This window comes from Peromyscus eremicus, chromosome 8a (assembly GCF_949786415.1).
Source record: "Peromyscus eremicus chromosome 8a, PerEre_H2_v1, whole genome shotgun sequence".
Lineage (NCBI taxonomy): Eukaryota > Metazoa > Chordata > Mammalia > Rodentia > Cricetidae > Peromyscus > Peromyscus eremicus.
Genome location: NC_081423.1, coordinates 81304728 through 81329507, shown reverse-complemented (window position 1 = coordinate 81329507; position 24780 = coordinate 81304728). Strand labels below are relative to the sequence as shown.

The window sequence follows — 24780 nt, the reverse complement described above, 5'->3', positions numbered from 1 at the left end:
ATAAAGTAGCAATGAAATAATTTTATGGTCGGGGGGCACCACAACATGAAGAAAGTGCTACTGCTGGTAGTTGCTAACCAGAACTCAATGGTAAGACTCTGTTGCTGAAGACATCACAGGCTCTGGTCATAAGACACAGAGAAATCAAGCTGGAACTGACCTCAGAGCTTCCTCCCTGCTGGGTAGACCTCACAGTGCATGAAGGAGCTATGCAGGCTGCTGAGAGAATTGTCATCCACTGTCCTACTCAGCCATGGTCCCTGCATGTTGTACTCCTGACTGGCCAGGCACAATGTGAACCCAGGGCCTCTGGCACGCAATAGTGGCAAGTCTCTAAGAGCAACCAATGGCTTCCCGATTGGGTTGGAGGCTGGCTCCACAGGAGGGAATTCTCCCTAACGCTGTAATCATGGTCAGTGTCTATGACTGGGAAGTCATAGGACCCAGTAGGGAAACTACTGTTCTTGTTCTGATAAACAGACATGATGTGCTTGTCCAGGTGCCATCCAAATAATGATTTTTATGCCCACAGAGTGTCAGCCTAGGTCGGAGAAATTTCTTTTTGTAAGGTGCTGGTAGCCATGCCAGAGGAGCAGCAGGTGGCGATTGAAGTTCAGCGTGTCAGCCCACCGGGAGGAAACTCCCTGATGGGTGAATCTCAGATAGGCAAGACCCCGAGACCACAAACGCCAGAGTGTCTTTTGCTTCTGCTGTGCCTTTACATGTTTGCCGCTGCCATTTTCCTCGGGCATCCGGCACGGTGTGAATGTGTGTGGGGAGATCCCCACTGCCTGCAGTGTAGTGTGTTTATCTCATGGAAACATGCCATTCTCCTGGACATTTTCATGAAGATGATTTAATGTCAGTTTAGAGTTTTGATAATAAAAAATAAAACAAGGATGTGCCCACACAGTCAGAACACATGAGTTTCTCTTGGGGAGCCATATAGACTGTGGCTCAGGTTAATGTGGCCCAGATTAAGAAAAACAATTGAGTCCAAGTAGCTCAGCTAGCTTAAATTCTTTTAACCTTAATGTTGAGAGATGTGTTCACAGGTTTTGGAGTGCATTATAACTGAAACAAAGCTTTGAAAATAACTTAAAGCTAGATTAAGATGTTTTCATCAAAAAGCTTTGAGGTAAAAAAAAAAACCAAGAAGACAATCTAAAGTTTTAGAAAGGCACATAGTTGAATGAGGAACTCTTTAAGGTCAGGGAACAAGAACAAAGAAGCCATTGGGCTAATGTACTTTCCTGTACATCATTAGCTGATGTACTTTCTTGCTAGCATTGGTTGATGATCAAAGGTGACGATTAATTCCTTAGACCCCTTTCTGCCCTCAATCTCCTGATATAAAAAGGTATTGATGAGTGGGTATGCATCCTAAAGATTTAAAGTAGAGCTGACTGATTCTTTTTCACATATAAAAGTTTAGGTTTGTGATTTCTTTAAGATTTCTTATAAGATTACCTTTCAAGATAAATAATAAAATGATTGATTCTTTCTTTGTAACCACAATATGCAGCCTGCCAACAAAAGAGTTGCCTGAGAAAAAAATGTTCCTTGCTTATTCATGTTCTATTAATCTATAACAAGTTACTTAGATGTAAATGTGGATTATTGGGGTGACTTTGTTTTTAATCATTTAAGGGAGATGGAAAACATGTTTTTACCTGTATTCATTATAATCATTCACTTGAAAAATAGAATATAACCACATTGTGATTCCTGGATTGCCTGATTTTATGGGGTATGTAAGCTGTAGAAAAAAAGGTATACAGTAGCAAGAACATGGAAAGAACACAGAATAGAGAATAAAGAAGGAAAGCATCAAGAGAGTGTGTGAGTGTCTTTTTCCCGAACCCCCTCAGATAGAAAGGTCTTAGCACACACCGACAAAATGCTGAAGATTCCTTGAGCCCTGCGCTCCTGGAGGCTGGTCCTCCAGGCAGCAGTAGTAGGGGGCATTGGTAATTTGTCATAACTAGTCAAAGTGCTGTGAATAAGTGACTGCTGGATGCTTGGCCATTAGTATTGCCTACCCAAGGCCCAGGGATCATTGTGGAAGAGGGCAGACAGAATGTAGACTTGGGGGGAGGGGTTGTGTTGTAGAACACTTCTCAAAATGACATGGCCATGGCCACTGCACCTGAGCTTCCAGCTGTTTTTTTTTTTAAATTTATTATTTTTATTTTATGTGCATTGGTGTTTTGCCTGTATGTATGTCTGTGTGAGGGTGTTGGATCCCCTGGAACAGGAGTTACAGACAGTTGCGAGCTGCCATGTGGGTGCTGGGAATGGAACCCTGGTCCTCTGGAAGAGCAGCCAGCTCCTAACCACTGAGCAATCTCTCCAGTCCGTTTTATTTTTCAAGACAGAGTTTCTCTGTGTAGCCCTGGCTGTCCCGGAACTTGCTCTGTAGACCAGGCTGGCCTCAAACTCACAGAGATCCTCTGCCTGCCTCTGCCTCCTGAGTACTAGAATTAAAGGCGTGCACCACCACATCTGGCTGCTTACAGCTGTTGTAATGGTTACCTGCATGAGACAGGGCCTGGCATCCTATTAGGGAAAAGAAGGGGCTCACTGTCCCCCTCCCCAGGGGTTTATCTGCAGTTTATGGTTACTGGGGGAGGAAGAGATTTTTCTTCAGTTACCATGGCAAGGTGCCCATGCCTCTAACTTCTCTGAGTTATTGTAAGAACCCTAAGGTGGTGGAGGCAGGCAGATCTCTGAGTTTGAGGCCAGACTGATCTACAGGGTGAGTTCCAGGACAGCCAGGGATACACAGAGAAACCCTGTCACAAACCAACCAACCAACCAACCAACCAACCAACCAACCAAAGGAACCCTAAAGAAATTCACTGATCGCCAGGCGGTGGCACACGCCTTTAATCCCTGGACCTGAGAGGCAGAGCCAGGAGGATCTCTGTGAGTTCAAGGCCAGCCTGATCTACAGAGCGAGATCCAGGACAGGCACCAAAACTACACAGAGAAACCCTGTCTCGAAGGAAAAAAAAAAAAAATCACTGATCTCTCTCTCTCTCTCTCTCTCTCTCTCTCTCTCTCTCTCTCTCTCTCACACACACACACACACACACACACACACACACACACACACACGAGAGTAAAGTTGAACAGGAAGTAGTTGTGAGGAGGAAGGGGGGATAAGCAGGAAGGAAATAGGGTGTCACGAGGGCTAATATGGTCAAAATACAGTATATATACTCAGCAAATGTCAGTGAAGCCTATTGTTATGTACAGTTAATATATGCTAATAAAACAAAGAAGTTCAAGGTCAAACTTGCTAGGTAGCAAGTCTGAGGCTTGCCTGGGCTGTATGGCGTGGGAGGGGGGAGGATCAGAGAGCAGAGGCCTCTTTCCCCTGGAGAGTCACCCAGGGGCTGACAGAGCCAAACTGAGGCAGGCCAGAGGCCAGAGTGGTTCACGCAGGGTTGGCTGCAGCCCTGGCTGGCAACGCCTCTAAAGGCTCAGGCAGATTTTCATCCTTTTTTTTTTTTTCCAGGCCTGGGAATTGCATCCAGGGCCTGGGGCATGCCAAGAAAGCACTCTACCCTGAACTACATCCCTAGCTTAATTAAAAAAAATATTTATATATATTTAATGTGTATGAGTGTTTTGCCTTCACGTACATGTGTATATCCCGTTCAGTGTCAGTGAGGGCACTGGATCCCCTGGGACTGGAGTAACAGTTATGAGCCAGGTCCTTTGCAAGAGCAACAAGCTCTTGGCCGGTGAGCCATCTCTCCAACCCCAGTCTATGACCTTTAAATGTGCACTTTTGTATGTTTTGGTGTTATCATATAATCTGAGCCTGCCGCTTCCTTACCTGCTCAGCATCTGGTAATGCCCAGTACCACAGGCTCATGGTTACCACCTGATCCAAAGGAGACCCTCTCCTGGTTTGATGAGTTTAGGATTTTGAGTTTGTCGTTGTTAGACAGTCGGTCCATTTGCCAAGGTTTTCTGGCTCTCATTCTTCTTGAATCTGTGAGCCATTTTTTTCCTGTTACCCTCCTTGCTAGCTGAAAGTTTAGCCTGTTCTGGATAGCCAGCTCCCAGCCAAGCGAAGTACATTGTCTCAGAAAACAAAACTATAGAATATTTAAAGCATGAACACTTTGGACAAAGGGATAAGATCTGCAAAGACAGAGTGGAAAGCTGGAGGGAGTCCTATCTCATAGAAGCATTTTATGACAATGAGGTGGCATTAGCTTGAAGGATGTAGCGATGCCAGTCACTGTGACCAGGGCTGAGATCAGGAACCAAAGCAAAGACCAAAACATGTTGAGTGAATTGTGCTCCTGGCGAGGTGTGTCAGTGTGCATTCACCAATGAACAATACTTTAACCAGCCCAAATGTCATGCCAGCCACTAGGGTGGCCACTGAGGTTAGAAGCCCAGTCCTTGAGGAGCTCACAGACAGGCTGGCAAGACAAAGCTTTCCCACTGACCACCCTGTCAGAAAACATGACTAAAGTGGCCCCGAGCACGCAAGGTGCAAAGGTGACCCTGGAGAGCCAGAGGCAGACCCCGCCTGTGTGCAGAGCTCCAGGAACACAGGCCTGATTGGACTGCACCGATCCAGAGGCAGCCACCACTGTGTGCAGAGCCCCAGGAACAAGGCCTGACTGCACCGATCCAGAGGCAGCCACCACTGTGTGCAGTGATCCAGGAACACAGGCCTGACTGCACCGATCCAGAGGAAGCCACCACTGTGTGCAGTGATCCAGGAACACAGGCCTGACTGGACTGCACCGATCCAGAGGCAGCCACGGCCTGTGTGCAGAGCTCCAGGAACAAGGCCTGACTGCACCGATGATCCAGTGGGGGTACTGTCATCAGCCCTGGGACACTTGACAAAACCAGGTGGATGTCCCAAGCCATGTGTAGCTGGGGTTGGCTGGGGAGCTGAGGTGCCCCTTCCTGGCCCCCAATTCTTTGTTCAGTGAGCAACCTATCTCCCAATCCGCAGGGCCACTGGGCGAAACTGTTCCCACCCAGCCAGGCTTTGCTCTCTCTCGGGCATACCACAAGGCCAGCACTCATTCTTTCTTGACTTTTAAAGGCAGGGTCTCACACAGCTCAGTTAGCTCTTGAACCCAAGCCTAGGCTGGGTCACAGGTGTGCGCCATCATGCCTGGTTTGTGCAGTGCTGAAACTCAAACCAAGAGATTTTATGCATGCTAAGCAAGCACTCTGCCCACTGACTTCCATCTCTTGTTGTTCGACCCCTTTGAGCCTCTTGGAAGTTTAGGTTCTGATCTGAAGACCAGGAGGCAAAGTCTAGTCCTTCATTTGATGGCGGGTGCAGAGAAGCCTAGGACACTCATCCATCTGCCTGACATTTGAGAGCCCTAAACCTGGGCCTCCTGACCTCAGTTCCCCTACCTGTCGTCCTTCACTGCAGATCCGCTGGACCCTGATCACACTTGGGGCTAGGATGCCGATGAAAGAAAGCCACCTGGGTTTGTCAACATTGTAACTCACCAAGTGCAAGGAGCTTTGGAGAACTTTTTATTGTTTAAAAATCATAATTGAAGCTTCAAAAACATACAACCCAACATGTCCCAACTTCAGGCCCTAGTCCACACCCTAATCCACGGTTCTGCCCGTCCCCTCCTGCTGCCTACACCACCATTAGGCAGGACCCTGCCTCCAGGAGACTGTCACCTGTTCTGCCCACAGTGTATTGTCACCAGCTACAGAGAGGCATGGCAACAAGAGGGGGAGACTTGGCTCCCGGCATCCCTGACCCTCCCGCACAGCACATATGCAGTCTGAGCTGTGTGTGGGAAAAGGAGACCAGGTTCCCGGGCAGGGGACCCCTGAGGGAAAGACAAAAGCCAGTCTCCACTCAGCCCACCCCTCCCCAGGCCCCGGCTCAAGGGAAGCTGTCGTCATCATCCTCCGCCATCTCCTTGGCAAACTCCAAATCCTGCTGCTCCCGCTCACGCCGTTCCTGCAGAGAGAGGAGCTGCCGGCTTCACCCAAGGGAGGGGCTACCCTGCCCTCCTGCCTTCCCGGCTTCCCTCTGAAAAGGTCCACCCTTCACTCTTGCTCACCTCTGCCGACTCCAGGTCCTTGTTGTAGGATTTGGGAGGAAAGCGCATGGCCTGAAAACAGAAGGTAGAGAAAGAGAGAAGCAGGAGTCACTGGCATGCCCTTTGTCTACCCCAGACACCAAGGCCTGAACACGGTGGGCCATGGCCACCCGCCTGTCTAGGTGGGAAGTTACCTATGCATGTACGTATGTACATATGTACGTATGTATGTATCCATCCATCCATCCATCCATCCATCCATCCATCCATCCACCCACCCACCCACCCACCTATCTATTGGCAAGGTCTCTCTACATAGCCCTGGTGAGCCGGGAATTCACCGTGTAGACCAGGCTGGCCTCAAACTCATAGAGATCCACCTGCCTCTGTCTCCCGAGTGCTGAGATTAAAATGTGCACCATCACACCAGTTCAGAATTGAATTCTTATACTACCAGATGTTAAAGGTGAGGATAGAAATGACTTGATCACAAAGGGCCTCGCACGTTTACAGAGTGTACTTTGCCAGATTTTAAGGCAGGCAGCAATACCCTGGTTCCTGGGTAAAGAGGAAGACCAGGCCAGAGCAGGACCAAACTGTGTCTAGGCACAGAAGGGATTCGAACCTTCCGTGGAACTAAATGCCACCTCATGGTTTATAGAGGTGAGCCCGGCCAAGTGCTCCATGTGGAGTAACTGTCTTGGCATCCCTGAAGCAGGCCGGCCAGGCAGCAATTCACCATCTGTTTCACAAGACAAGGGCTCACAGAGGTGATCCCTTAACGCTGGGAGCCCTGCTGCTCCTGCCTGGTGACACCCCACAGGACAGAAGGCCCTTCAGTCCTGCTGCCAGGGCCAGGGAGCACTGGCTGAGTCCTCTGTCCCTACGGCCCCGATGCACATCAGTGATTTTTAGACATGGGCTAGGACATGGGCACTAACCAAGTCAGGCTTCCCTGAATGTTCTGGGGAGAGAAGACATAAATGCCAACGAGCCCAATCATAGCCAAGGGCGCCTCACCTTGACAGACATGTTGTGGATGTCCAGGCAGAAGGAAATGCGCTGGTGGAAGGCTAGCTGGGGTTCCCGGGTAGAGTAGATATCAATCATCTCTTTGGATTGAACGTAGCCCTTCTCATGATTGATGCTGGCCTCAATGACACCGTCCCGGATGGCCTGTGGGCTCCCAAAGGGAGGAAAGGTCACCGTCTGCCAGACTGTTGTGCTGCTCTGGTCCTCTGTCCTAACACTCATGCCCAGACTCATTCTCCTTCTTACAACCTCCTGGCTTGGCTACAGCTCCTGGCATTTTCTGACGGGACTGGGCTACTGCAGTACCCTCTGGCCAAGTCCCTCATACTCCTGCCCACTGGACCAGCAGGAAGGCCACATCCTTGGCCGCTGTGGCTCCCGAGCCAGCCCCACCTTGGCGACAATGAACTCTGCATCTTCTGGGCTATCCAGCTGCAGCTTCTGGGCAATGTCCGCCAGGGAGATACGGGAATAGGAGAGGCTGATCATGCGCACACCTGTGGGAGCAGCAGTGGACGGGCAGGTGGGCACAGATGGGTTACCACCCACCTACCCACGAGGCTGCCCGTCCCAGGAAGAAAGCCCATCCGCATCCTGTTCAGACCCAAATCCACACCTGTCTTAATCACATTGTGTCGCAGTCGGATAATTAGGGTGTAGGTCCCGTCTGTTTGAAACTTCTCCCCAAACTGATCCAGGACTTGGTTGAACTTGGCAAGATTTCCTGTCCTAACAGCTGTGAGGGCACAGGAGTGGCTTAGTTGATGTAATGGGTATACACACGGGCTCCAGGGCGGGCTCTGCGGGATGAGCCTTACCTTGGGTGAGGAGGAAGTAGGGCATGAGAGAGCGCTTGAGGGAGGGCTGCCGGAACTGCAGGCGGTCTGGGATCTCCCCCAGCAGGAGCTCCACCACAATCAGAAGCTTGTGCACCTGTGAAGGGTGACAGGCAGGGAGCACAGTGGGCAGGGAGCACAGTGGGCAGGGAGCTTGTACATGGGGAACATGAATGGGGCTCTGATCTCATCAGACACACAGAGGAAGAGGGAGGGCAGGATGGTGGCGTACACAGTCACGCAGGTAGACGGACATGTGTACACAGAAACTAAATCAAATGAATTTAAAAGGGAGCGAGGGATGCGGAGATGGCTCAGCAGATAAGCATGTTTGCGGCTCCGGCAGAGGACAGGCGTTTGGTTCCCAGCACACGCACACACACACACACACACACACACACACACACACACACACACACACACACGGTGGCTCACAACTGCCTGAAACTCCAGCTCTAGGGGATCTGATGTTGTCCTCTTCGGTCTCTGCGGGAACCCACAGACACACGGTGCACACTGACAGACATCCCACACACATTTAAATAAAAAGAAATCTTTAAGAAAAAAAGAGGGGCTGGGGATTTAGCTCAGTGGTAGAGCACTTTCCTAGCAAGCACAGGGCCCTGAGTTCGGTCCTCAGCTCTGAAAAAAAAAAAGACCAGGCGTGGTGGCACACACCTTTAATCCCAGCACTCAGGAGGCAGAGGCAGGAGGATTTCCGTGAATTTGAGACCAGCCTGGTCTACACAGTGAGTTCTAGGGCATCCAGGGCTATGTGGAGACTCTTAATACTCCCTCCCTCCCTTTCCCTCTCTCACACACACATCAAACAAACAAACAACCTACAGAGGATGAGAGGGAAGGAGAGGCTGGAATGACACAGTGCGGGGTTAGGACGCCCACCCACCCGTGCTTTGCTGCTGCCCAGTAAGACCTCCTGTCAGGCTTTAGCCTCAGAAGTGGAAGGGAGCAAATTTATGTCTGCCTTTTCAAAAGACAGGCTTTCCTTATACAGTTTAGGTTATAGCCTGGGTTAGCCCTGTACTCACCATAGAATTAGGAACAATACTCCTACCTCAACTTCCCAAGTCCTAGAATTTGACATGCACCAGGAAGCCTGGCCCAATATATCTGCTTTTTCTTACTTTATATATATATTAAAGATTTATTTATTTATTATGTATAAAGTGTTCTGTCTGCACATATCCCTGCAGGCCAGAAGAGGGCACCAGATCTCATTACAGATGGTTGTGAGCCACCATGTGGTTGCTGGGAATTGAACTCAGGACCTTTGGAAGAGCAGTCAGTGCTCTTAACCTCTGAGCCATCTCTCCAGGCCCCTACTTTATATTTTTATTCTTTGAAAATTTCCTAAAATGTATTTTGACCATATTCATCCCCTACTTCCTTCCCTAAATTTCTCCCAGACCTACTTCGAAAGTTTGTCTTTTAAGGTTTATGGTGGAGAGTGTTGGGATCCTGTACATGAGCAGCATCTTACATCATCAGCCGGGCGGTGGCGGTGCATGCCTTTAATCCCAGCACTTGGGAAACAAAGCCAGGAGGATCTTTGTGAGTTCGAGGCAGCCTGGTCTACAGAGCAAGATCCAGGACAGGCACCAAAAGTACACAGAGAAACCCTGTCTCAAAAAATCAAAAAAAAAAAAAAAAAAACAAAAAAAAAAAAAACCAAAAAAAAAAAAAAAAAAAAAAAAAAAAGCCAGGTGTGGACCCCCACCCCTCTCTTTCTGTGTTTCCTCTCTGCTCTGCCCCCCCCCCCAGGCCTGGCTCCTCTCCTATTCCCTCCTTCTTTCTAATAAAGCTCTTTCTAACTCTGGTAGTTATGGCTGTGAACGTGACTTTTCCACCAGTAACCAGCCCCATTTTACTATCATTTGGTACCGTGAACTTGGACAGGAAATTCTGCGCACTCAGCATCCAGTGCTGAATGTCAGAAGCCTAGCCGAGGACCTGCGACTGCCAGATCTCCTTTTTTCATTTTCCCAGCTGCTGGACCCACACACCACACCCACCACCTCCGCATCTCCACCACACATGCGATTGGTGAATCCTGTTTCCTGCGGCTGCAGCCTGACTTATATTCCTCATGCCGGACCTCCCGGGGTCCTCGGGCTGTGCTGGCAACAACACATTCTCTCCCTTGATGAAGGGGTCAATGCTGTTGGATCTCCGGGGGGTCCACATACTGTGTACACTCCCAGCCCTTATTCCTCTCTTGACAAAGGTGGGAATAACTTGTGCTGATTCATAGATTCTTCTCTTTGCCTCAGGGACGCTTGAGGTAGGAGCCTGGGATCCTGGTTTGTTATTTTAATTTTTTATTTTTCCTCTCTCGGCTGCAGCCATGGGACATAGGGGCGGATACCAGTAAAGTTGGTGGATACCAGTAAATTTGGCCACATAACAGCTTCATGGGAATTTCTGCGAGCGAACGGGTAAATGAAAAGAGTTACCTTATCCCCAAGCTTTCTACTGAAGCTCTGAACCCTGCTCTCTCCCCCTACGGTCCCCTGCCATGCTCAACCACTTCTGTCTATCTGACTTCCACCTTCCGCTCTCCAGCAGTGGGTGGGCTGCTTCTGCTGACTCTCACCCTAACTCACCTTTAACTCCTCTCACTCATTCTCAAGCTGTCGTGAGAGGCACGGACGGGTCTGGAAGTAGACTAGATCCATGCAAATAAGTTTACGATCAAAACCCACATGGGAGGCCGGGCGGTGGTGGCGCACGCCTTTAATCCCAGCACTCGGGAGGCAGAGCCAGGCAGATCTCTGTGAGTTCGAGGCCAGCCTGGGCTACCAAGTGAGTTGCAGGAAAGGCACAAAAGCTACACAGAGAAACCCTGTCTCGAAAAACCAAAAAAACAAAAAACAAAAACAAACAAACAAAACAAACAAACAAAAAAAAAAACCCCACATGGGGATCACAGTAGTAAGAATGGCTCTTTAGCCAGAGATCAGTTTATAGCCTGCCTCCTGGAAGGTCTACCTCCCCGACATGGGACTAAAAATTAAGCATCTGGAGAGCGAGGCTCCTGACCCCACAGGAGAAAGTTCCATCTGTGGCATTCAAGGTATACCAGGGGAGAGATAAAAAAAAAAAAAAAAAAAAAAAAAAGCCCGAAAACAAAATTGCTGGCACACGCTGGCTCCTGAAAGCCGTTGGGTCCCTGTTTTAAGTCAAAAAAAAAAAAAAAAAAAGGGCCCACGCGGGCTAGTGCATGCCCTGCCAGGCCATCAACTGAGCCTTGTTCAAAGTGCCGCCTAGAAAGACAACCAGTCAGCTGACTGTACCCAGGCACCAAGATGGCATGGGAACATCAAGCTAAGACCTCCAGCAGACCTAGGCTTGGCCACAGGCTCACAGGGAACCCAGAATGCAGCATGGAAGTGATCCGTTTCTTTCCTTCTGGACACCAGAACCACTGGCCCAGTCCTGGGAGTTTTGGGGTGTCATCTCTCCTTGTTTCCCTATTGTCAGGGTAGGGAGGACAGCCTTACCCACCTCACCAGATTTAATTGCACTTTCAGGGTTACTTAATGAAAAAAAAAATTTCCAGCTAAGGGAGGAGCTTTCATTTCATTGCTCCCTCCACGTGCCTCACTCCAGACCTGTCAGAAGCGCTTCTCCTCCTCATGCACACAGACAGGTCCCTGATCCCTGCCTTGTCCCTAATTTGAAAGAAATAAGTTCTCATGCATCACAAGCTTTTCTCTTCCCAGTTCCTCTCCTAACTCACTGCTCAGCTAATGGTACAGGACAACCACAGAACTGGAGTCCAGAGATCATCAAGTAAGAAACTGTAACAGCTAAAAGGTATTTACACCCCCAGACCCAAAAGCGTCTGGGCTCTGCGAAAACAGACTTTAATGTAACCATCTATTACTGTTAAATGCTCTCAACAATTGGTCACCTGTGTCTCCTAAATGCTCAACTAGTAAAGGAAACAGGTGCCTTAAAATAATCTGTCTCTGATAAAGCTTAAAAACATGTTCCAATCTCTCTGTCTCTCCATTAACACTAACCAATACAAGCAGAGTACTAAACACTACAATGGTCACTAATTTTCTCACGGTGCTTCTTAATTTTTTTTTTGTTTTTTGTTTTTTGTTTTTTGGTTTTTTTCGAGACAGGGTTTCTTTGTGTAGCTTTGCGCCTTTCCTGGATCTCGCTCTGTAGACCAGGCTGGCCTTGAACTCACAGATATCCGCCTGGCTCTGCCTCCCGAGTGCTGGGATTAAAGGCGTGCGCCACCATCGCCCGGCCGGTGCTTCTTAATTTGTTCGCAAATTTTCCCAAGTTCCAGAAACCAGCTTAAATCCATCTGGACAGGTTGGATCTACTTCAGGCTTTTCCTGTCTCACCAGCATCCTGTCAGACACCAAAGTGGCCAGGGTGCCAAGCCAAGAGGGATGGATGGCTCCAGGGCAGCAGGACAGCCCACCATCCCAAGATGCCTGTCTACCTCGAAGGCCCCCTTTCTTACCCCTCCCCTAAGAGCCAACTGACACCCACCAAGTTAGCTGGAAGCAGTTTTTCCAGGAGAGATGACGCCCCTATTCCTATTCACTCGCCTTTTTTGTTTGTTTGTTTGTTTTTTCGAGACAGGGTTTCTCTGTGTAGCTTTGCGCCTTTCCTGGATCTTGCTTTGTAGCGCAGGCTGGCCTCGAACTCACAGAGATCCTCCTGCCTCTGCCTCCTGAGTGCTGGGATTAAAGGCATGCGCCACCACCGCCCGGCTCACTCGCTTTTTTTATAACAAGCAAAAAGTCTGGAATGTTAAGATCCTGCCTTCAATCTACAGGGTCTGGCGTCTTACATCATCAGTGGGTGCTGGCAACTACGTACCCGCCGCATGGTAATCCCCAACTTAAAAAGTGGGACACGGGTTCGGTCCTCAGCTACGGGGGTGGGGGTGGGGGTGGGGGTGGGTGGGTGGGACACAGACCCCCACCCTTCTCTTTCTGTGTTTCCTCTCTGCTCTGCTCCCCCCCACCCTCCCCGCCTTTCCCTTCTAATAAAGCTCTTTCTAACTCTGGTAGTCATGGCTGTGGACAGTGACTTCTGTGCAGGTAACCAGCGCCGTTTTACTATCAGAGAGGCTAATGGATGCTGAATGGCATCCCCAAAGAAAATGAATCAGGGCTGGAGAGATGGCTCAGAGGTTAAGAGCACTAGCTGCTCTTCCAGAGGTCCTGAGTTCAATTCCCAGCAACCACATGGTGGCTCTCAACCATCCGTAATGAGATCTGGTGCCCTATTCTGGTTTGCAGACATACATGTAGGCAGAACACTATATACCTAATAAATAAATTAAAAAAAAAAAAAAGAAAGTGAATCAGTCTCACGTTTACCAGCAGCACTGGTACCTGAGAAACAGTTCAAATGTAGACTCTGGGGCATAGTGGCATCCATCTTTAATCAGCATTTGGGTGGCAGAGGCTAGCTTGTCTACACAGTGAGTTCCAGGCCAGCCAGGGCTAAATAGTGAGACTCTGTTGAGAAAAAGCTCATGTGCACATATGTGTGTGAGAGAGAGTACGAGAGAGACACAGAGAGAGACAGAGAGAGAGAGAGAGAGAGAGAGAGAGAGAGAGAATGAACTCTATTTCTTTGTAAACAGCGTCTTGCTACACAGTCCCGGTTGGCCTCAAACTTGCAATGCTAATGCTCTTGCCTGTGCTTCCTGAGTGTACAGCTGTGCCCCTCTATGCCCAGCTGCAACATATATTTTAAAAAGTTGTGAAAGGGGTGGAGCAGGGGATAGGCTCTCTCCTTAAACACACACACATATTCTTTTTCCATTGTCCTAGGCTTCCTCATCTACTGAACAGTGGCCAAAGATTCCAGCCCAACTCTCTCGGCTCCATCCTGGCCCGGATGCTACTGTAAGGAGCCATGAATCCTTACATCTTGTTTGAGATACCAGACTACTTACCCATGGGGCTACACCAGCACGTGACATACTATTTCATTATCTGTATGTGTGGTGATTTTTGTTGTTTGAGGCAGGGTCTTACACTATGTAGTCCAGGCTGCCCTTGAACCTGCCACCTTCCTGTGTCAGCCTCCTAACTACCTGGATTATTGTCTGCCACCATACCTCCCTTTTAGTGAATTTTTTTTTTTTTTCAAGACAAGGTTTCTTTGTGTAGCTTTTGGTGCCTGTCTTGGAACTTGCTCTGTAGACCAGGCTGGCCTAGAACTCACAGAGATCCCCCTGCCTCTGCCTCCTGAGTTCTGGGATTAAAAGCATGTGCCACTACTGCCCAGCCCTTTTAGTGATTTTTTTAAAAGAAACTTAAGTGTGTGACTTATAGTGTAAGAATCTTCCAGGCTGCTCATGTGTCCTATGTGTCTGGAAATTCCTTTGTGTGAAAATTCTACTAGTATTCCAAATTTAAGATTTTTGATTTTTTTGTTGTTGTTGTTTGTTTGTTTGTTTTTTGAGACAGGGTTTCTCCTTGTAGTCTTGGTGCCTGTCCTGGGTCTCGCTCTGTAGACCAAGCTGGCCTTGAACTCACAAAGATCTGCCTAGCTCTGCTTCCCAAGTGCTGGGATTAAAGTATGTAACATCGTCGCCCGGCCTAAGATTTCTTATTCTTTAAAACTAAGTTGGCCCAGTCTGAATTGAACACCATGCTTCCCAGCACACTGACCCATCACTGTCCATGCTCACCCACACTGACAAGGGAAGAATGGAGGCTGGTGCCATGCTGAGGCAGGAACACAGGCCTATAGCTGGAAGACTGGGTCCCAAACCGGGCTCTGATACTTTACATAGGCCCACGGTCCCTGAAGGCCTAATTCTTTCTCTCTTTGAAACACCACCGAGAGACGCCCTCTCTATCCTTTCCTGTCACTCACGGTGACCAACACCAGAGTCTGAAGGCTCTGAAGTGGCCAAGGTTTATGTGCACAGGAGCCCCTCAGCTTTGTGAATCATGAGACTGTCTGGATTTCCTGAACAGACAACACTCATCAAGACTGGCACGTAAGGGACCAAGTAGAAGCCTGGGCTCATCAACGTAAGCCAGGCCATGCCTGGGATACCTGCTCAGAGTGCTGGGGAATGAGGAACATTTCAAACTCATCTGAACGTAAGCTGGCAGAGGAGCCGAGGTGCTGCTGGCTGCCCCAGCACTCACAGTAGGGCAGCGGCAGGGAGGGAGGGGGTCAAGAAGCTCGGGCTCCAGCACGGGAAGCAGACCCAAAGGAGCATCAGATAAGCAGGACGGGGAGGGCAGAACTCGGCTCACCGTCTGTTTGAAGCCGACAGCTGTGTGCTGTGGGGCCTTGCGCAGGGCATTGGTCATCGTTCTCCGGGCCTCAGAGTACTCCAGCTGGATAGCTTTGATTCGGCCTGGGGGACACGAGAGGAGAGTGGGTCAAAAGAGTGGTGTTGGCGGGCTGGAGAGATGGCTCAGCGGTTAAGAGCACTGGCTGCTCTTCCAGAGGTCCTGAGTTCAATTCCCAGCAACCACATGGTGGCTGACAACTACCTGTAATGAGAAGAATGTGCCCTCTTCTGGCCTGCAGGCATACATGCAGGCAGAACACTGTATACATAATAAATAAATAAATTAAAAAAAAAAAAAAAACTCTAAAGCAAAGTTGGCATTTAAAAAAAAAGAGTGGTGTTGGCCAGGCAGTGGTGGCGCACGCCTTTGATCCCAGCACTAGGGAGGCGGATCTCTGTGAGCTCGATGCTAGCCTGATATACAACGCAAGTTCCAGGACAGCCAGGGCTGTTACACAGAGAAACCCTGTCTCAAAAAACAAACAAACAAACAAACAAACAAACAAACAAACAAACAAAAATGGTGTTATTCCCCACAACCACCACTACCCCCTCTGTTGGCAAACACCTTGGCTTTAGAATATTCTGGCCTCTTGCTTGCCTGATGATTTGAGAATATCCCATGTGTGGGCCTGGACTGTGCTAATCAGCTCAAGCTGATGACCTGGTCCCTCCCGTATCTATCTGGGATGAGTGCTGTCTGCACCAAACGGGCCAACCCCGAAAAGTCTGCATCAGCTTTGTGGGTGGGGACCCCTGCTTACCTGTGTAGTAGAGGTACCTGGCCCACTCATTGTTGTTAGCCTGTTCGGGGAAGACAGACTTGGATACTAGTTTCTCAGCCTGGTCGTACAAGCTGTAGTGTAGGTAATTCCGAAGCAAGAGGTTCAATAAGGTAGCCTGTCCGTCTGCATCATGCCGGAGGGTGGCTGTCCGGAGCCGGGCATGCAGGAAACTGAGAAGGAAAGCAAAGGGATGTCAAACTCTCAAACCATGTCAGGTTTGGTAGCTAACATCTCTAATCCCAGCACTGGGAGGCAGAGGTAAGTGGGCTTCTGTGAGTTTGAGGCCAGCCTGGTCTACTTGTCTAGTTCCACGACAGCCAGGGCTACACAGAGCCCTGTCTCAAAACACAACCCTGACTTGCCTGATTTACCATTCACCATTCTAGAAAGGACAACACTTGGGCTTATGATAAGAGTGTGGTTTACCCAGCAGGACAGAAGGTGGCAGAAGCTAAGCAGAAACCAGGGGAAGAGCAAGAGGGACACAGGAGGCATGAGCGGGCTGGCTCCTTTCCTTCGGTCCTTAGGTTGTGAGCCTGAGCCTTCACAGCCGAGTTATCTCTCAGCCCCAGTGTTTCATTTCACAGTACGTCTATGTGTGTGCACTTGAGGGTCACAGTGTGTGTGCAAGGTCAGAGGACAACTTACAGGGGTTGCTCCTCTCAGTCCATCATCTGGGTCCTGGGGATCAAATTCAGGTCCTCAAGCTTGGCAGTAGGTGTCTTTACCGACTGAACCATCAACAGTCCCGGGACTTAATTTTTATTTATTTATTCATTTATTCATTTATTCATCTATCTATCTATCTATCTATCTATCTATCTATCTACTTACTTACTTACTTATTTATTTATTTATTGGTTTTTTTCGAGACAGGGTTTCTCTGTGTAGTTTTGGTGACTGTCCTGGATGGATCTCACTCTGTAGACCAGGCTGGCCTCGAACTCACAGAGATTTGCCTGGCTCTGCCTCCCGAGTGCTGGGATTAAAGGCGTGCGCCACCACCGCCTGGCTAATTTTTTAAAATTTTTATTTATTACATTAACAATTGTGTATGGGTGATGTGCAATAGCACAGATATGGAGGTCAGAGGACAACTTTAGGGAACTGGCTTTACCCTCTTATGATGTGGATCTCAGGGATGAACTCAGGCTGTTGGACTTTTACACAGCCCGGTCGGTCACACAGGACTGAGATGGTTACAGGGAAGGATGGACTTGAAGGAGGTGGGGAGAGAGAGGGTTCTGGGCAAAGGAGAGCCCAAAGGCTCTGAGGAGGGACTTCTGCTATGCCCGAGGAAGAAGAGGAGGCTAGTGTGCTGGCAGAGAGGACAGGGAGCCAAGGAAGAAAGAGGAGTCGGTCAGCTCAGTTCTCAGAAACCACCACGAGGACTCTGGCTTTTCTAAAGGGCTCCGGCTGGGGTGGCTGGAGCAGGTTTTGAACAGAAAGCCAAAGTATTTCTAGTATGTCCTTTCACCTCTACCTCACCCACCAATCCTCCCCAGCTGTGGGGTGACCGGAAGGGAAGTTCATTAAAGTCCAGAGGTTATCCCCATTGCTTACCCAGGATTACCATCCCCACAGCTCAGGGTATGTTAGCGATTACCCATTACCTGCTGGGTATCTGTGTTGGTTTGAACAAGATGGCCCCCACAGGCACATATTTGAATGCTTAGTCACCAAGGAGCAGCATTATTGGAAAGACTCAGAAGGGTCAGGAGGTGTGGCCTTGTTGGAGTAGGTGTGGTCTTGCTAGAGGAAGTGTGTCACTGAGGTTTCAAAAGCTCAAGCATCCACATACTCAAGAGGCAGAGGCAGGAGGATCTCTGCATTTGAGGCCAGACTAATCTACGGAGCGAGTTCCAGGACAGCCAGGGCTACACAGAGAAACCCTGTCTCAACTGCCCGCCCCCAAAAGCTCAAGGCAGCCCTCCATTCCCCTCAGACAAGGATGTTGCTCTCAGCTACTGTTCCAGAGCCATGCATGCTGCCATGATGACAATGGACCAAACCTTCTGAGTTGCCTTGGTCATGGTGTCTCTTCACATCAACAGAACAGTGACTGAGACAGACCTTCACACCCACTCGTTCCTCATTCTCTCCAGGCCCACAACTCTGTAGTAGTGATGACCATGGCTCTGATCCCATGGAGACCTTGACTACTCATACCTGCGCACCACATCCAGCTTGTCCAGGAACTCATAGACTCGGGCGTGATAATAATAACACTTTGCAGCTACAAGGTCCAGGGCTCGGCGGTTCTGAGTGCTGATCTTCTGCATCAGGTCATCAGAGATTTTCTGGGCCTGGAAAGGGGTTTAGGGGAGTAAAAGAGAACTAAGTAGTAATTCTCCAAAGGTCAAAGAGGAAGTATGATGAGCCAGCAATTCTGCTCCTAGGTGTATATCCAAGAGAACTGTAAAGAGCTACAGACAAAAGCTTATAGATAAATGCTAATATCTGCATCATTCAAAGTAACCCAAGAACATATAAAGAACCAAGTGTGATGCTGCATGCCTGTAACCCTGGTACTTGGGAGAGAGGAAGATCCAGTTTGAGGCTAGGCTGGGCTAGAGAAACAAAACTAAACAAAAATAGTAACAATAAACAAAGGAAGGCATATTCATTAGACTAATAGCCAGCTGGGGGCTGGAGGGATGGCTCAATGGTTAAGAGCACACTGGCTGCTCTTCCAGAGGACCTCGGGTTCAATTCCCAGCACCCACATGGCGGCTCACAACAGTCTGCAGTTTCAGTTCCAGGGGTTCCAACACCCTTACACATGCAGGTAAAACACCAAACGAAGCCGGGGGGTGGTGGCGCACGCCTTTAATCCCAGCACTCGGGAGGCAGAGCCAGGCGGATCTCTGTGAGTTCAAGGCCAGCCTGGTCTACCAAGTGAGTTCCAGGAAAGGCGCAAAGCTACACAGAGAAACCCTGTCTCGAAAAACCAAAAAAAAAAAAAAAAAAAAAAAAACACCAAACGAAAGAGTATTAACCAGTCACAAACATGTGATTCCACCAGGAGGACTGCAGCAAGTCTCAGGCCAGCTTGAGTTATAGAGTAAACACTGAAGCAAAACACAGGGAAAACGAGAGGCTAGGGGACGGCTCAGAGGTACAGTGCTTGCCAGCACAAGCACACATGACATCCTCGCATCCATCTTCAGTTAAAACCACATAATGACGTACTCATTGACCTGTGCTATGCCATTACCCACTGCCTAATCTTTAGACTTTGTATTAACGCAGGAGGCCAGTCTTGCACACTCAGAAAGCACACAGGTGGTCTGTGGGTCGAGGGAAGGTGGCATTTGTGCTGGAACGGGGAACACGCCCTTGGGTTAGTGTGGATGGCAGTGCAGCCCTCTGTGTATACAGGAAACCACCCAACCATAGGCAGCAAAAGGATGGATTTTATCGAAAACAAAAACAAGCAAACAAAACGGTGACGTGAAAAAGAACAAAACAGAGCATGAAGAGTGACACCTGTCATTTCTGCATGTCCCGTGTAGCTACAACTGTCAAGCAAGATGACCCAACCTGGCAAGTGAGAGAACTGGAGTGCAGCTTGAATACCCAATTCCTTCCTGGAAATGCTTCAGGCCCAAAGCCAGAGTTCTTTATTACATGGATGAGTGTATGAGTGTTTTGCCTTAATGTATACTAGGTGCATTATATGCCTGCCTGGTGCTAAGCCAGAAGAAGATGTTGAATCTCCTGGAGCTGGAGTTATATATGGTTGTGAGCTGCCGTGTGGGTGCTGGGAATCAAACCTGGGTCCTCGTCATCAGTAACCAGCACTCTTTTTTTTTTTTTTTTTTTTTTTTTTTAAGATTTATTTATTTATTATGTATACAGAAGAGGGCGCCAGATCTCATTACAGATGGTTGTGAGCCGCCATGTGGTTGCTGGGAATTGAACTCAGGACCTTTGGAAGAGCAGTCGGTGCTCTTAACCTCTGAGCCATCTCTCCAGCCCAGTAACCAGCACTCTTAACAGCCGAACCACCTCTCCAGCCTAACAGAGTTGGCTTTTAAAAATATAATTTTTACAAATATGTACTTTTATTTGCATGTGCACATGCCGTGTATCAATCCTTCTGTCTCAGCCTCCTGAGTGCTGAGGTAATAGACAGGCACCATGCATGATTAGTTGCCATTTCTTTTTCTTTTTTTTTTTTTTTTCTGGTTTTTCCAGACAGGGTTTCTCTGTGTAGCCCTGGCTGTCCTGGAACTCACTATGTAGACCAGGCTAGCCTTGAACTCAGATATTTGCCTGCCTCTGCCTTCTGAGTGCTGGGATTGAAGGCATGTACCACCACTACTTGGCTACCATTTCTTAGATCTATGAAAGTTTATGCTGTGCAAATGTGAGACAGGGTCTCACTATGCAGCCCATGCTGGCCTTGAACTCCTCTTCTGTCTCAGCCTCTGAGCAATGGGATTGCAGGTGTGCACCGCCATGCCTAGCTTGGGGAGGTGGGAGGAGAGATAGCTTACAGTGATCTCCTCTACTTCTTCACTGGAGATCATCTCCCCCAGAGACCTGGGGCTGGCTAATTATTCCCACCGCATCCTGGTACCTCTTTGTAGCGTTTGCTGTTCATCAGGAAGATGACCATGAGCAGCTGGAGATAAGCTTCCACTTCAGGTAGAAGAGGTGCTGATGCAGCTTTTCCTGTACGTGGACGGAACTGTAGATCGGCTTCTGTGTCCATGGGCTAGGGGAGGACAGGGTTACCATGGAAAAGTGCAGCCAACCAATCAACATGCGTTTACTGGACACTCACTACGTGTTTTGACGCACATTTACTGAGTGCCTACTATGCACAAAGAATTTGCCAGGTGCTGAGGATACAAAATTAAAGGTAGTCCTTTCTTTGGAGTGTCAAGGAGGCTGGCAACAGGATATAATAAAGATTTCTGTAATCTCACAAAAGGCCACCACACCTGAGACACTGCAAATCCTATCAGACACCCTTGAACTAGCCCAACTCACTTCTTCTAGGAAGGGCAGCAGGAAGTCTCGAGTGGCATTATTGGAGGTGAAGAAGCCATGCACGGCCTTATAGAGAACATAGTGGTTGAGGCGGCGTGACGTGGACGGCAGCATCCGCAGCGCCCTCAGCACAAACCGAGGCTCCTTGCCCGAAACAGCTTTCTCTAGCTGTTTCACGTGCTCCTTGATATCTACAGAGGACCGGAGAAGAAAGAGAAGTCACTTCCTGTTGCTCCTGTCCCCCACCACTCTGGGGGAGCAGTTCCACGGAACACGTCTATTTACCCTTTCGGCCCAATAGTTAAGCAGTATTTATGGATGCAGTGCACCAATGTTCAGACATAACCGGATACAAGGAAACTATAACTGGGGCAGGGACAGGGCAGAGGAGAGCTGAAAGGCATAGAAACGAGGTGAGAAACAATAGAAGAAATACATGGAGATTTATCAGAGCTGAGACGAGGGAAAGACTTTGTAAACAGTGGAGCAATCTCAGAGACAGGCACATCGGACCGAGGAGTGTGACTACAAAAAAAGCCTTCTGAATAACCATGTCAACAAGAGAAAAATAAGCGCAACACATGGCCAGATTCACAGCTCATTTTACAAAGAACTTACATAACTGGCTAAGAGAAACTACTGGAGGCTGGAGAGATGGCTCAGCAATTAAGAGCACTGGCTGTTCTTCCAGAGGACCCAGGTTCAATTCCCAGTACTCAACTGTCTGTAATTCCAGTTCCAGGGAACCTGACACCCTCACACAGATATATATATATACATATATATGTATATATATATATATGTATATATATAGATGTATATATACATATATATAAAACACCAATGCACATAAATAAATAAATCTTTAAAAAAAAAGAGAGAGAAACTGCTGGCCATAACTTCAAAACAAAAGTGGACATTTGGACATAAGCAGAGGTTGGCAAACCAATAGAAGACATGAAGACTGTATTTTGGTAGTATCCAAATATCTGAAAAAGAAACATTTTTATATTACCAAATTAGTAATATTTTAAAATGGAATGGAAACAAAGAATAAAGGGAAAAGAACACTTATAATGTAAATGAGATTTTCAGGACAACATAAAAATCTTTAGAAATGGGGCCAAAGAAATGGTTCAGTGGTTGGGTACTTGCTGCTCTTCCAGAGGACCTGGGTTCTATTCCCAGCACCCCCATGGCTCACATCCGTCCATAACTATAGCTCCAGGGAATCAGATGTCCTCTTCTGGCCTTTGTGGGCACTGCACACAGGTGGTACACTTACAAACACACAGGTAAAACACTCATACACACAAACACAATTTAAATTTAGACATGTTTACCCTTTTTGATTTAGGCACAGAAATTCTAGGAAGCTATATTTAAATAGTTACAAAAGTAGATTAAAAACCTAGGAATATGGTGATTGCAAAACTACTTAAAAGAGCAAGAAACATGCAAAACTTTAAACGTGCAGCAATTACGAGAACGCAATCAACTGGCAGTTTCTTAGTCAGACTTCCCACTTAACAATGGTGCTTGTGATACCAATTATTACAAATAGCAACAGCTGCTATGAATAGAGGCCTTACCATGAACTTACTATGTATGTGCTAGGCACAGTTCATGCATTCTAACGTTCACAATAACCCAACAAAAGAGCTAATGCTATTAATAATCTCACTTATACAAACAGGGAAACTGATTCTGGACTTTACAGTCTCAATCACTACACTGAGTAGTCAATAAATGCTTCTCGAATAAATTGAACCTAATGTTCATGGACATGTTAAATGAAAAAAGACAAAAAAAATCTTTACATACTAATACCTTGATCCTAACTGTGTACTTCAATGATTCCAATTATAGAAGAGCTTGAAAATACACAGGAAAACATGTTAATCCTGGTTGAATTTTTCTCCCTGTTACTTTAGAATTCTCATGTTTCAAAATTTCTACAGTGAAAAACTACAATGAAATGTGTACACACACACACACACACTCAGGCAATGCTGAGTGACATCTCTACCACTGGCTACTTTTATTTCAGGTAAAAGACCTTTACTGTACATAGATCCTGTTGCCAAGTTTTTTTTGTCTTTGTTTTTGTTTTAAAGTGGGAGTTGATGCAGTCCATACATACACACACATCCTCAAAAGTACCACTCGGGGCATAACTTGGCTTATCTCCATGTTTTGAAGTAGTTTCTCATGTAGTTAAGCAAAGAGAGAGAGAAAAAATTCCAGTAAGGAGTCTGGTCCCACTTGCGCTAGAACTTGGAAAACTGCACAGAATCACAGTGAGAAGTCTCATCCCACCCACTTCAAACATGGACAGGATGGACTAAGTGGGAAAAGTAATACTGCAACTTAAGAGGGACAAGGAGACAACAGGAACCCGAGAACTGGCATCTGGAAGAAAGAAATGGTGGTGGCTTATAGGAGTTGAGGCCACAGGTAAGCGCTATAAACAAACAAACAACAACCAAAAGACAAACTGAGGAGTTAAAGTGTGTATGTGCTTGAACTCTTTAGAAACGAAGGAAGTAAGGACCTCAAGGGAGAGGAAAAGAGCAACGGGACAATTTATAGATACTTCAGTTACAGAAGTAAGGAAGCGACACAAGGTAGAAATAGCTCATCTAGGGAGTTCGCTAAAGGAAGCTAGAGCTACAGAACCCTTTATAAACCAAGGGGCCAGTGTAATGCTACCCTGGCTTCTTTAGACACAAATACAAACGCTGATTTCTAGAGCTCAATAACATTTCGGAGGCGCTAAAATCGGTTAGATAGGGTGTACATGGAGTAGATCAGTGGGGAGAACTGAAGAAAAGGCTCGATGAGACCAAGATGCAACCCCAGATGAGGAGAGCAGTCCGCAGCCTGGAGAACAGGTTCAGTCGCCGGCGGGGGTCGAGGGTGATAGGGCGGGCATTTCCGACCCCAGCCCCATGGACCGAACACAGGGAGCCGAGGTAGGCGGAGGCTGCGCAGAGGTCCCAGGGAGAACTCGCATCACCGTGGCCGCTGTCACCCGTGATCGCGGCATGTCCCGGACGCGGGCTCCCGTACCTTCCAAGGTGACAGTGTCCAGCTCTCGCTGGGAGTGCTCGGTCGCGGCTGCCTTGCCGTCTCCCTCCCCCGTTGAGCCGCTCCCTGCTGCTGCCTCCTCTTTCATCTCCACATCCTGGGGGGCGGGCGGCGGCGGTTCTTGTTCCCCTCCCGGCGGCGGCTTTGCCTTGTCGGCGCCTCGGCGCCGCGCCGAGCCCTCCTGCTTCATGGCGCCCGGGGTCGCGGCCTAGTCCGGGGACCGAGGCAGGGGCCTCGCCTAAACCCTCACACCAGAGACCAGGCACAGAGCCGGGCCTGCACACCAGCGCGGGCTCGCGTCGGGCCGCACGATGACCGAGCAGCTGCAAACTCCTTCCCGGCGCTGGGGCTTCTGGGAAATGCCAGGCCCGGCGAGCAGATGGCCGATTTCGAGGAGGAGAAAGAAATCAACAGCCGAGGTGCACGATGAAGGCGGATCTTCTAGGAAGGGGGAGGAGTCCGCAAGAATTTGTGGGGCTTAGGAGTGGTGATTTTATCTTCCTCTCGAGTGCGTATCTCTGAATGTCCGCGAGAGGTCCCCTTAGGCTCCAACCCGGGCTACCCCAGACTCTAACTACGTAATTAGGTAGGGCCTATCGGAGCGCAGATCCAGATGACATCACAAGTTGCCGGGCTTTTTTTTTTTCCTTCCC

The 24780-nt window shown here is 48.4% G+C and overlaps 1 protein-coding gene across 1 annotated transcript; it reads right to left on the bottom strand.

The window, feature by feature from the left end:
- Positions 1-5522: 5522 nt before the first annotated feature.
- Positions 5523-24489, bottom strand: Psmd3 (proteasome 26S subunit, non-ATPase 3). Its single transcript, XM_059271703.1, has 12 exons — positions 24110-24489; positions 21038-21228; positions 20622-20759; positions 18206-18342; positions 16016-16206; positions 15211-15314; positions 7913-8027; positions 7711-7830; positions 7488-7591; positions 7083-7238; positions 6084-6134; positions 5523-5980 (listed from the first exon to the last, which is right to left on the bottom strand). The coding sequence occupies exons 1-12, from the start codon at positions 24315-24317 to the stop codon at positions 5903-5905; spliced, it is 1593 nt and encodes a 530-aa protein (XP_059127686.1). The 5' UTR covers positions 24318-24489; the 3' UTR covers positions 5523-5902.
- Positions 24490-24780: the final 291 nt, after the last annotated feature.

Bases quoted from the DNA above. Each gene is read 5' to 3' on its own strand.
- Psmd3 (XM_059271703.1), bottom strand. From the start codon at position 24,317: ATGAAGCAGGAGGGCTCGGCGCGGCGCCGAGGCGCCGACAAGGCAAAG. The intron at 16,207-18,205 runs GTATGAGTAGTC...TTTCCTTCTCAG, and splicing joins AAGCTGGATGTGGTGCGCAG to TTTCCTGCATGCCCGGCTCC. The intron at 5,981-6,083 runs GTGAGCAAGAGT...CTCTCTCTGCAG, and splicing joins AGGACCTGGAGTCGGCAGAG to GAACGGCGTGAGCGGGAGCA.